The sequence below is a fragment of the Oncorhynchus clarkii genome, chromosome 18 (genome assembly GCF_045791955.1).
Source record: "Oncorhynchus clarkii lewisi isolate Uvic-CL-2024 chromosome 18, UVic_Ocla_1.0, whole genome shotgun sequence".
Lineage (NCBI taxonomy): Eukaryota > Metazoa > Chordata > Actinopteri > Salmoniformes > Salmonidae > Oncorhynchus > Oncorhynchus clarkii.
In genome coordinates, this window is record NC_092164.1 from 12,237,747 (window position 1) to 12,250,817 (window position 13,071).

Consider the following 13,071-nt stretch of genomic DNA (forward strand, 5'->3'; position numbering starts at 1 on the left):
TTACACTGGGGGGATAGCCTAGCCCACGAGGAATAACCAGAGGAATAGCCCTATTTTTACACAATGCTTTCAAGTGGATGGACAGTAAACAAAACCCTATTGTTGATGAACTGAGAAAGATTGAGAAGATTTAATCTAGACTTGGGCTGCATCTTGGATCTTGGCTCTTTGAGAAATGCCGGGGCTAACGAGGAACTGTGTTTTTTGGGTTGTGTCTGCCATTCTTCTGACAGGATACTTTGACACGGGTAGGTACAGTAGAGGATTTAATGATGACTGTTTGACTTCTGGTCACATGTATAACTGTCTCATGTACTTTTACAGATGCTTCGCATGGGGTTGCTATGGATAGAGGTTTGGTAGTGAAACACTTGAAATCTCAAGACCCCTCTGGGATTTCAAGACAACTGGAGTCAGATGAAGGTCTGGAGGCCTTGACCCACAAGACATACAAAGGAAAGGGTGCTATTTCTAGAAGAAAGCGGAATATTCTTTTTCCCAGTGGAGTGAAGCTTTGTTCTCAAGAGACTGTAGACCAGGCGATAGAAAACCATCTGAAGTACTTTCACCAGCGAGGTAAGCTTTTTCACTACTGTATCTCATGGGCCCTGGGGATTCATTATGACCTGGAGTCTATTCATCTACAATCTTTGTTGTTCAGCCAGATGAATTGAATTCCTGTGGTGCATGCACTCTTATGCAAAAGGTTTTCAAAAGGGTTCTTCGGCTGTCCCCATAGAATAACCCTTTTGGTTCCAGGTAAAACCCTTTTGGGTTCCATGTAGAACCCTCTGTGGAAAGGGTTTTACGTGGAAGCCAAAAGGGTTCCACCCGGAAACAAAAGGGGTCTACCTGCAACCAAGAAGGGTTCCTCAAAAGGTTCTCCTATGGGGACAGCCGAAGAACCCTTTTAGGTTCTAGATAGTGCCTTTTTTTTCTAAGAGTGTATGTGACAGAAGGCTAACAAAACCATTATATACCATCAAAATGAGTACAACTTTCTGTGATTATCTTATATTTAATTGGGAATGGACAGGTGGGGAAGATAAATAGATGTTTGTCATGTAAATGCGTGCTCTTTAATCACCTCCAACATGAACCATGCAGTAACCAGTACTTTTCCAGCCTCTTTATTAAAGCCCTATGGTCATCCACGTGCATGGCTTCAGCTGTTGAAATACAGCCCGGTGTTACCATTCTCTATCAGTCGTTTGTTTGAAACAATGGTTCAGACCCTTGTTGGAACTCAAGGGAAATTACTAGAAGTCAATCAACGACAGTAACTAATCTATCATGATTCAAGGGCTATAGTTATGGTAGTCAGTCACGCACAGACTGATTGATACGGGTAAGGGCCAGATTTCAGGTGAGGCCAGGCAGAGAGCCTGGCACCAGACAGCCTTGCACCAGGGTGCCCTTCTGTCAGTTCAACCCGAACGAACACGTGGTGCTCCACCTGGGGAAGCTTAGAGAGAAAGCCCCAGTCCTCGGTCTGAACCCTGCCTCGCTACCGAAATAGTAGTCCTCTAGACATTGATCAGATGAGCCATGCTGCCAGGAAAATATGAGAGCCCTCAGGCCTGCTCCCGCTAGCTCCTCTACCAAGGGCTTTCTGGTTGTCCTCAGCCTCCAAACCTGAAATGTAGCCTACAGATGTGGCTGCAGATTGAGAGAAAAAGAAAGGGGGTTAACGTTTTTTGCCAGCTTTTTTTGTTCCAAAGCAGAGGTACTGGTACATTGTGAAAACCACATGTCTTGAGCTGAGAAGTAATTTCAATGTCAGCAGTGGTGGTGAAATGGTGATGCTGTCTGGAACCTGGGAGTATATGTGTGTATGGATCAAAAAATGACCTCACATTTCCCTGATTGCCTTCATTTTTCATAGCTGTCCATTGGAGAGATTTTTCCTGTCAGGATCGCTGGCTAAATGTCAGCTAAATGTCAATGTTTGTTTTGGTTACCATGTCCTTGTACTACACAGTGTTATTTAAATCTAGATTGAATATTCATATACGTTAAGCGGGTCTTCTTCTACATCCATCTGTGTCACAGAGTGCGACCTCTGTGTCACATGTCTCTGTGTCAATCAGAATTGGGGTCAATTCCATTTAAATTCTGTCCAATCAGGAAGTACACAAAATATTCCGGGTGTGAAAGCTAGTCTCTGACCCAGTCCTGTGTCTGTGTGCTGCCCAGTGTGTCAGGAGACGGTGTGGGAGGCGTTCAAGATCTTCTGGGACCGTCTACCTGAGAGAGATGAGTACCAGGCCTGGGTTAACTTATGTCAGGATGGAACTGTCAGCGTGATGGAGATTGGCAGCAACTTCAGCCGATCAGAGGAGCACGTCTCTCTTGTTAGGGCTGTGAGTGAGAATTTTGTACAATTTGATGTGTAAAACGTTACGGATATTGATGTGTGTGAGTGTGCGTGTGTGTGTCCAAGTGTGTGTAGTTTATTGGTATGTGATTGAGGAGCTTTATTTATCAATGGATTCTGTTTTTATTTCAGAGAGTGGTGATGACTGCTGCTCCGAATAGGTGAGTTCCAAACGTTCCAATGTCTCTGTGAGATACCAGCACTTGCATTCTGTCACAACGCAAAATAAGTACATGCCTGGGTTACGCTCAGCAGGTGGCAACGTTACAGAACGTTCGGGTCACTTAGAGCAGACGTACAGAATGTTGCACCCCGCTGAACGTTACACACGTCACTCAACCTCAACCCCATTGTATTTACACCACTTCCATGTTCTCCTCATCCCCATCCCATCCACGTCAGCGAGCCCACAAGCTCAGGGTCCAAAGTGTGCAGGTAGGTCTGTTCCCAACACTAAAGCCTGCTGTCTTGGTGCCCACACAGCTCTATAGAAATGCTATCCATAACAGTGATGTAGTCCCGTGTAGCTCAGTTGGTAGAGCATGGCGCTTGCAACACCAGGGTTGTGGGTTCGATTCCCACGGGGACTAGTATGAAAAAAGTATGAACATGTATATAAGTCGCTCTGGATAAGAGTCTGCTAAATGATGAAAATGTAACACGTAAATGCGCCACACCTCCGTGCACCACACAGCTCTGCAGCCTGCTCAACCTTTCCCCCCTCGCTTCAACCAGATTCATACAACTACTACATTGTTGTATGATCATAGCCACTGCTGTAGACAGCTTGCTGTGCCTGTAAGCTATACGCATGTAGACAGTAACAGGAAATTATTATAGCAGGTCTACTTTTGTAATACCTGGTAGTTACATACAGGGCTACAGTGTAATACCTGGTAGTTACATACAGGGCTACAGTGTAATACCTGGTAGTTACATACAGGGCTACAGTGTAATACCTGGTAGTTACATACAGGGCTACAGTGTAATACCTGGTAGTTACATACAGGGCTACAGTGTAATACCTGGTAGTTACATACAGGGCTACAGTGTAATACCTGGTAGTTACATACAGGGCTACAGTGTAATACCTGGTAGTTACATACAGGGCTACAGTGTAATACCTGGTAGTTACATACAGGGCTACAGTGTAATACCTTGTAGTTACATACAGGGCTACAGTGTAATACCTGGTAGTTACATACAGGGCTACAGTGTAATACCTGGTAGTTACATACAGGGCTACAGTGTAATACCTGGTAGTTACATACAGGGCTACAGTGTAATACCTTGTAGTTACATACAGTGCTAGAGTGTAACAACATGTAATACCTGGTTTTGATTTACAAAATGTTAAAGATTTGCAAATGACATCACAATAGCTTGAAAGCCATTTGAACAGGTATACCAGTTTGAAGTACTATGTAATTATTGTAATGACACTGTACATTCCTGCGTAACTGCCATTTTATTACACAGGTATGAGGGGTACTTATTGTAAAGTGGGAGCTTTACCACCTAGAATCTTTTGTATCACATGTGGAAGTTACTGATTGATTGTCTCTCTTTCACACAGTCCAACATGTGGAAGTTACTGATTGATTGTCTCTCTTTCACACAGTCCAACATGTGGAAGTTACTGATTGATTGTCTCTCTTTCACACAGTCCAACATGTGGAAGTTACTGATTGATTGACTCTCTTTCACGCAGGGGTACAGTGTAATACCTGGTAGTTACATACAGGGCTACAGTGTAATACCTGGTAGTTACATACAGGGCTACAGTGTAATACCTGGTAGTTACATACAGGGCTACAGTGTAATACCTGGTAGTTACATACAGGGCTACAGTGTAATACCTGGTAGTTACATACAGGGCTACAGTGTAATACCTGGTAGTTACATACAGGGCTACAGTGTAATACCTGGTAGTTACAACATGTTGAAGTTACTGATTGATTGTCTCTCTTTCACACAGTCCAACATGTTGAAGTTACTGATTGATTGTCTCTCTTTCACACAGTCCAACATGTTGAAATTACTGATTGATTGTCTCTCTTTCACACAGTCCAACATGTTGAAGTTACTGATTAATTGTCTCTCTTTCACACAGTCCAACACGTTGAAGTTACTGATTGATTGTCTCTCTTTCACACAGTCCAACATGTTGAAGTTACTGATTGATTGTCTCTCTTTCACACAGTCCAACATGTTGAAATGACTGATTGATTGTCTCTCTTTCACACAGTCCAACATGTGGAAGTTGCTGATTGATTGTCTCTCTTTCACACAGTCCAACATGTTGAAGTTACTGATTGATTGTCTCTCTTTCACACAGTCCAACCGCGGCAACTCCACCAGAATTGGCCACCACCCAAAAAGGTTAACCTCTTAACCTCAATTCAGTGTCTGGGCAAAATTCATCTGTCTTTTATGCCATCTGTTGATCAGTGACAGTATAGCTAGACTATTAGCCCCTGTCTGTAGTGTAGTACTGTTTTGAGGTTATTGTGGGTGCTGCATAGGACTACTGTAGCCTGCTCCCAGAATAGGCCTTTAATCCTTCTTAATGACACACCACGTTGTCAATGGACAGTGGATAGAGGGACCGCTAGACTTTCCTAAGAGATTGTCTGAACCGCTTGTCTGAACACACTACTTTTCAATTTTAGTGCCAGACATGTTCAGTAGCAATTCTTTGATGTCTTGTAGAATGTCTTCTTATATTATTGTATTCTGTGTCACGTATAATAAACCCTCTTTTTATTCATACTATATTACTATATTCTTTGTTTCTGGGGCCCTTCTTGTTTTCTTCTGTAGACAATGAAGTCATTGTCGTACAGCCAGACACCTTCCCAACCTTGCGAGGAGATGTTGACGTCATTCCTGTCATTACTGCAGAGCCAGTTGAGGAGGTCACAGAGATGGTCCCGCCAGAAACTACTGACTCTGTGACTGAAGATGCCGACACCGACGTCACCTCAGAGACCGACGAGACAATACAGGAGATAGGAGAGGACGCCACTACCGAAGCTGCCTTTGACGCCAACTCCGAAACAGCAGTTGAAGTCATTGCTGAGACTAGCGATGAGGCTGTCCAGGAGGTTAATATGGCTGCTGTTGAGGAAACATCCGATGCTACCTCAGATGACACTGTGGAGATCACACCTGAACCTATTGTCACTGTCATCCACGAGCCCATTAATGAGGTAATTGGGAAAATGTATGAGGAAGTAATCTCAGATACCACACACAATACAGTGGAGGAGGCAGAAGAGGCCGCTGCAGAGGTCCCACCAGAAGCTGCTATTGTGATCCCTATAGAGGTCCCATCAGAGGCTGCCATTGAGATCCCTGCAGAGGTCCCTTCAGAAGCTGCCATCGATATGCCTGTTGGGTCCACAGACAAGGATATCCCAGAACCTGAAATAACATTTATTCCAGAAACTTCTTTGGAGGACATTTCTGAAACCACTTCTGAAGCGCCTTCGGAGGCTGCCACAGAAATCACTTCAGATACCATAGACAAGGAGATCACAGAGGGTACTATAGAAATTACTTCAGATACCATAGACAAGGAGATCACAGAGGGTACTACAGAAATCACTTCAGATACCATAGACAAGGAGATCACAGAGGGTACTATAGAAATGACTTCAGATACCATAGACAAGGAGATCACAGAGGGTACTACAGAAATCACTTCAGATACCATAGACAAGGAGATCACAGAGGGTACTACAGAAATCACTTCAGATTCCATAGACAAGGAGATCACAGAGGGTGACACAGAAATCACTTCAGACACCATAGATGAGGAGATTAAAGAGGCTGCCATAGAGGTCACTTCATATACCACAGATGAGGAGATCACAGAGGCTGCGGTAGAAGAAAACATCACTTTGGAGACCACTTCAGACATTGCTACCAAAGCAACGTCAGAAGATACTACAGATGAGGATATTCCAGAGGATGCAGCAGAATTAACTCCAGACATTTCTCCAGAGGACACTTCTGAGACTACAGATGAGGAAGCTGCAGCAGAGTTGATTCCAAAAGTTTCTCCAGAGGACACTTCAGAGCCTGAAGCTGCCATGGAGATCCCTTCAGAGGGTTCAGATGGAGACGTTCATGAGCCCCCTGTGGAGGTCACCTCAGAGGATTCAGATGGAGACATTCAGGAGCTCCCTGTGGAGGTCACCTCAGAGGCTACCGTAAATGTTGCCCCAGAAGACACTGAAGAGGAGACCCCTGAGATTTTAGAGGAAGTTATCTCAGACGCCACAACGCATTTTATTCTCGAGGCTACTGAGGAGATCACTCCAGAGGCTGTACTAGAGGATACTTTGGCCACTACTACTAATGAAGTGGTAATAGAGATTGGTCCTGAGGAAGAAGTCACTCCAGAAACTTCCGTAAATGCCGTTCCAGAGGATGTAACAGGGATCACTGAAGAAGCAACAATAAAGGCTGAAGTCACTCCTGAGGCTGAAGTAGAGATGAAGGAAGTTACGGTGGAGATCACCTCAGAAGCCACTTTGGAGGTCACTCCCGAGGTTGAAGTAGAGGTAACTCCAGAATATGTAGTGGAGGAACCTCCAGAGGCTGAGGAGATTACAGAAGAAACTGCAGTAGAGGACAATCCCGAGGTGGAGATAGAGGTAACTCCAGAGTCTACTGAAGAAGTTCCTGAGGAAGCAGAAGAGGTCCCTTTGGAGACTGCAGTGGAAGACGCTCCAGAGGCTGTAGAAGAAATCCCCCCAGAGACTGTAGAGATAACGCTGGAAGCTGCTGAAGAAGACTCAACAGAAACTGTAGAAGAAATAGTTTCAGTGACTCCAGAAGAGATAACACCAGAACCTTCAGACAAAGAAATTCCAGAAACTTCAGAGGATGAAATTCCAGAACCATCAGAAGAGGAAACTCCAGAGGCTTCAGAAGGGGTCCCATCTGAGGCAGTAGACGAGATCATTCCAGAAGCTACGGAAGAGGCTTCCAAAAAGATAATTACAGAAACTACAGAAGAGGCTTCCGAAGAGATCATTCTAGAGCGTTCAGAAGCTGCAGCAGAGATAACCACAGAGGCTGCAGGTGAGTCCACTCCAGAGGCAACACAGGAGGCTGCTGTGGAGATTACTCATGAGGTCATCACTGAAACTGGAATTTTGACGGACACAGAGGAGAACAATAATGGCGATCGTTATAGGGATGCAGAGGAGAACAATAATGGTGGTCGTTATAGGGTCACAGAAGAAACAAATGATGACTTCCTGGGGATCCAAGATATCATAACAGAGGTGGAAAACACGGTAAGCAATGATGAGGTTATTATTATTGCAATCAATGAAATACAGAATCAATAATCAAATTGTTACTTCATAAAGGATAGAAGCCTTCTTAAACACACAATAAGAGAGGTGCATCAGCTATAGATTAAAGACACTGTCTACTGAAATGAATGAGAGTGAGGTGATATTGTAATGATGTGATCTGTTTGTGTCCTGTGTTTAGCTGGGCAATGAGATCAAGGACATCATGACGAGGCCGTCCACACCCATGAAGGAGCAGGTGGTAGAACTCAGCATCCAGCTGAAGGGAGAGAACTACAACGATGCCCTGAGAGACCCCTCTAGCTTCTACTACCAACGCGTGGCCAAACATTTCACCCATAAGGTACAGTAGAGTTGGTATACTGCTGTCCCCATGCAGGCTCTTGGTAAAAACAATTGTTTGGTCCCGTCCTTTTTGACACTCGCTTTTGTTTTTGTTTTCACATACAGGATGTACACTGAGTGTACAGAACATTAGGAACACCTTCCTAATATTGAGTTGCACCTCCGTTTGCCCTCAGAACAGCCTTAATTCGTCAGGGCATGGACTCTACAAGGTGTCGAAAGCGTTCCACAGGGATGCTGGCCCATGTTGACTCCAATACTTTCCTGTTGTGTCAAGTTGGCTGTATGTCCTTTGGGTGGTGGACCATTCTAGATACACTGTTGCGTTGCAGTTTTTGAAACACGGTGTGCCTGGCACCTGCTATCATACCCAGTTCAAAGGCACTCAAATAATTTGTCTTGCCCATTCAGCTTCTGAATGGCACAAATACCCACTCCATGTCTCAATTGTCTCCGGGCTTAAAAATCCTTCTTTAACCTGTCAGCTCCCCTTCATCTACACTGTCTGAAGTGGATTTAACAGGTGACATCAATAAGGGATCCATCTGTCATGGAAAGCAGGTGTTCCTAATGTTTTGGACAGTGTATTTTACATGATTAACTCTTGCGTGTACAGAGTAGAAACAGAAAGTTCGGAAGAGGTTGAAAGATATCTATATATATTCTTCTGTATCTATTTACAGTAAACAGCTTTCGAATGTTGTACTGGTTGTCCGGGCTTGCCAGCTACATACTGTATTCACTGAAGAACAGGAAGAAAGCTGCCTGGAAAAATCAGAGGTCCACCAGTCAGTGTGACAGCTCTGGAAACATGTCCTCTGCTGGGAACCCACAGTGACGGATGGTGTATTCCCATCGCTGGATGTTGCCACCTCACATTTTGTCCTTTTCTCCGGCAGAGCCAGAGTTTGTCAGAGCAGAGGCCATTAGTTATAGACGTGTCCCAAATGGCCTCCTATTTCCCAATATAGTGCAGTGCTTTTGACCAGGGCCTGATCAGAGCCCCATGGGGCTCGGGTCAAAAGTAGTGCACTAAATAGGGAATAGGGTGCCATTTGAGATGCAGACATACAGAGAGGATGAATAAGTAAACAACAGGACAGAGCCTTACTGCTCCTGGCCAAGAGGGGAAAGAAGGGAGGTGGCACAGATCCTAGAGGACACCATTAGCTCACAGACAGCCACTACACAGACTTGGAAAGGGGACTGACTTGATTTTTGTCTATACTGCAGTAACTGATCATACTATGTGGTCCTGGACTGAGAATGATATCGCTAACTGGTGGCGTAAAGGATTCACAGTACTGGTGTAGACGCAGGCATGTCTGGCGAACAGGGTGGATCTTTTTCATTCTCCTGAGAAAAACTCCAACTTGACATGGTAATTAACTAAGTGTGTTTTCTTTTCATCGTTCTCATCTAGATTGAAGATGCATTTGAAAGGTTACCAGGATTCAAGAAGGTCTTTGTAGTTGAATTCAGGTAAGCGTCATTAACAGCTATAAATCCATTGATCGACTACCTGTAAAGCATCATATTTAATTGAACAGGCAATATGCTATTTCAATATCAAGTTCTAATATTTCTTTGTCTTTTCCAAATGTGTCCAGGCCTCAGAAGGACCTCCAAAGGTAAGCATGTTTTCTTTCTTCTGACCCAAATAACTGTCTCACAAGGTTTACATCCAGTTGGCTACAGATGTTCATGTGAATATTCTAAAATCTGCATAAAAACCACATGCTTGTTGCGGATAAAACGGTGTGCGTGATGATGTAGTGCAAATGGAAATAACTTTTGCAGTTAAATTCCCATGTACTGAATAATACATCCAAGTTAAATGGGTTTCCCTCACAACTCTAATGATGTTTTTTTTCACCACAAATGTTGCATCATATAGTGAATGTGCCCACTATGACTTTGGCACGTGCACTCTAGCCAAAAGATAGCATATACAGCAGGCTACTTTAACGATGAGATTGTTATGGATAATCATTTTGATTTGTCAAACGGCAGCCAGCCAAGCATCGATCATCATGTCACCAGAATAAGACCCTCAATATTTATCAATGTATTCCAATAGAGGCGTTTCCACCGCCATATCTCGCATAATTAACTCCCACCTTGTCTAGCGGATTTGTTTTGTCGACAGATTTACCGACAGATTTACTGTTCCCATCAGGCCTGTCGTGACATTTTTTATCCAACATGTACTTTACTTTACATAACAAGGATGGCTGGAAACCTGGTTACTGTTAATGCATTCACATGTCAGGATTTATGGCTCCTAAATCCATGACAACGACCACTGACACACACATTACAGTTGATGACGTCCTGGAGAGTGCTGTAATAACGGGATAGATACCTGTGTGAAAGTGCACTGGAGCGTGATAAATCCATCTCATTGCAATGCTATCACTCCCAGTTCAACCATTATGACTGCACAGTTGAGCTAACCCAAATCCCACTGAGTCTATCTCACATGTATATCTACTAATGGGATATGCATGTGCATCTGTGTCTGGCTGAGCCAAAGAACCAAGCCTTTGCCGAACCTACTGCATGGTTAGATGTTTTCTGCTTACTTGCCACAGTCTTCAGATCAGTTGTTCCACACTATGTTTACCAGCATTACAAGCATACTTCCAATGCCTGTCAATCATTATAGCTCAGTGCATCGGCACCATTGCAGACACGAAAAGCACAAAAAACAAAGCTTAAACACGTGATTCCTTTTGGCTACATGTCACATTGGACCTCTATGTGTTTTCTGTTAGTTGGCGTTTAGCCCCTCACTGGTTTCCCCTACAAACTGGCATCATGGAAAACTAAACGCTGCGAGCACAGTGAGGCCTTTAAACCACCTTCGGCTCTTCACAGTTTGTTCTGCAGGTCATATAAATCCCTGTTAGCATGTAACCTTTAAACGAAGCTGCCAGGGAATTAGAGCTGAAGGAGAATTGGGCTGTCTGGGGGGGAGAAAGGGAAGATGGTCATAAACTGACCAGGAACACAGTATCTAGATTAGGATATAGCTTCTCCAAGCTAGGACCACTTTAAAGGTCCAATGCAGCCGTTTTTATCTCAATATCAAATCATTTCTGGGTAACAATTAAGTATCTTACTGTGATTGATTTCAGTTAAAATAGTCAAAAAGAAACAGAAATATCTTCTTAGCAATGAACACTTTCTCAAGCGAGAATTTCCCTCGGACTGTCTGGGAGTGGTCTGAGTGAGGAGGGGAAAACTGAAAACTAGCTGGTATTGGCAGAGAGGTTTAAAACTCTCTTTCTAATTGTTGTATTAAATAACTGACCGCATGGTGATGAAAAGGTATAAGCTCCATACCACCAAAACAGGCAGAAATTTCAGGCTGTCTTTTTAAACAGCTCTTTTACTTAAAGGGGGTTATCATAGTTTTCATAACTTCACAGTATTATTCCAACCTCATTGTGTGGAAATATCTATAAAACACAGGGAAATCACGTTTTTGACTGCACTGTGCCTAAACTAGGACCTCTTTAAGCTAGGACCTCTTTAAGCTAGGACTTTAAGCTAGGACCTCTTTAAGCTAGGACCTCTTTAAGCTAGGACCTCTTTAAGCTAGGACCGCTTTAAGCTAGGACCTCTTTAAGCTAGGACCTCTTTAAGCTAGGACCTCTTTAAGCTAGGACCGCTTTAAGCTAGGACCTCTTTAAGCTAGGACCTCTTTAAGCTAGGACCTCTTTAAGCTAGGACCGGTTTAACCAACCCTGGTGGGTAAATTCACACAATCACTAATTATGTTTTCACAGCACTTTCCCTAATTTTTATGACTTGTTTTAGGTATTTTTTCAGCTCTTATAATGTTTTATTACGACATGATGTCTTATTATGTGGCATCTATTCAACAGACTGGGAATCACTTGTGATCCCTATGAGAGCATTATGACTGCATTATAACTCATTATACCTGTGGGCTCTAAGTAAAGTGTAACAATAATTTCTACTTGAGACATTTGAGCCATGCAACCTTATCCAAGATGAGGGCACCCCTCTCTGTTCCTCAATGTGTATCTCTGTTCCTCAATGTGTATCTCTGTTCCTCAATGTGTATCTCTGTTCCTCAATGTGTATCTCTGTTCCTCAATGTGTTTCTCTGTTCCTTATTGTGTCTCTCTGTTCCTTATTGTGTGTCTCTGTTCTTCAATGTGTCTCTCTGTTCCTCAATGTGTCTCTCTCTGTTCCTCAATGTGTCTCTCTGTTCCTTATTGTGTCTCTCTGTTCCTTATTGTGTCTCTCTGTTCCTCAATGTGTCTCTCTGTTCCTTATTGTGTCTCTCTGTTCCTTATTGTGTCTCTCTGTTCTTCAATGTGTCTCTCTCTGTTCCTCAATGTGTTTCTCTGTTCCTTATTGTGTCTCTCTGTTCCTTATTGTGTCTCTCTGTTCCTCAATGTGTTTCTCTGTTCCTTATTGTGTCTCTCTGTTCCTTATTGTGTCTCTCTGTTCCATATTGTGTCTCTCTGTTCTTCAATGTGTCTCTCTGTTCCTCAATGTGTCTCTCTCTGTTCCTCAATGTGTCTCTCTCTGTTCCTCAATGTGTCTCTCTCTGTTCCTCAATGTGTCTCTCTATGTTCCTCAATGTGTCTCTCTATGTTCCTCAATGTGTCTCTCTCTTCCTCAATGTGTCTCTATGTTCCTCAATGTGTCTCTATGTTCCTCAATGTGTCTCTCTATTCCTCAGTGGCTCTCTGTTCCTCAATGTGTCTCTCTATGTTCCTCAATGTGTCTCTCTGTTCCTCAATGTGTCTCTCTGTTCCTCAATGTGTCTCTCTGTTCCTCAATGTGTTTCTTTGTACCTCAATTTGTCTCTCTGTTCCTCAATGTGTCTCTCTGTTCCTTATTGTGTGTCTCTGTTCCTCAATGTCTCTCTCTCTGTTCCTCAGTGTGTCTCTCTGTTCCTCAATGTGTCTCTCTGTTCCTCAATATGTTTCTCTGATCCTCAATGTGTCTCTCTCTGTTCCTCAACGTGTCTCT

At 43.4% G+C, this 13,071-nt stretch overlaps 1 protein-coding gene and 1 non-coding gene across 4 annotated transcripts; both read left to right on the forward strand.

Annotated features, from left to right (window-relative positions):
• On the forward strand, positions 1-9,748 carry LOC139372999 (fap1 adhesin-like). 3 transcript variants are annotated; one of them, XM_071112920.1, is made up of 11 exons: positions 1-248; positions 325-576; positions 2,197-2,363; positions 2,510-2,538; positions 2,780-2,812; positions 4,716-4,759; positions 5,201-5,670; positions 5,743-7,689; positions 7,892-8,053; positions 9,479-9,537; positions 9,666-9,748. In XM_071112920.1, the coding sequence occupies exons 1-11, from the start codon at positions 176-178 to the stop codon at positions 9,688-9,690; spliced, it is 3,261 nt and encodes a 1,086-aa protein (XP_070969021.1). In that variant the 5' UTR covers positions 1-175; the 3' UTR covers positions 9,691-9,748. The 3 variants fall into 3 exon arrangements, with proteins under 3 accessions (XP_070969021.1, XP_070969019.1, XP_070969020.1); XM_071112918.1 differs by having other exon boundaries at positions 5,201-7,689; XM_071112919.1 differs by lacking the exon at positions 2,780-2,812 and having other exon boundaries at positions 5,201-7,689.
• trnaa-ugc (transfer RNA alanine (anticodon UGC)) lies at positions 2,893-2,967 on the forward strand. The gene has a single exon. It is a non-coding gene; the product is annotated as a tRNA-Ala (tRNA).
• Positions 9,749-13,071: the final 3,323 nt, after the last annotated feature.

Excerpts from the sequence above, each read along its gene's own strand:
- LOC139372999 (XM_071112918.1), top strand. The coding sequence starts at position 176 with ATGCCGGGGCTAACGAGGAACTGTGTTTTTTGGGTTGTGTCTGCCATT. Across the intron at positions 577-2,196 it reads GAAGTACTTTCACCAGCGAG|TGTGTCAGGAGACGGTGTGG; the intron begins GTAAGCTTTTTC and ends TGTGCTGCCCAG. Across the intron at positions 2,539-2,779 it reads ATGACTGCTGCTCCGAATAG|CGAGCCCACAAGCTCAGGGT; the intron begins GTGAGTTCCAAA and ends CATCCACGTCAG.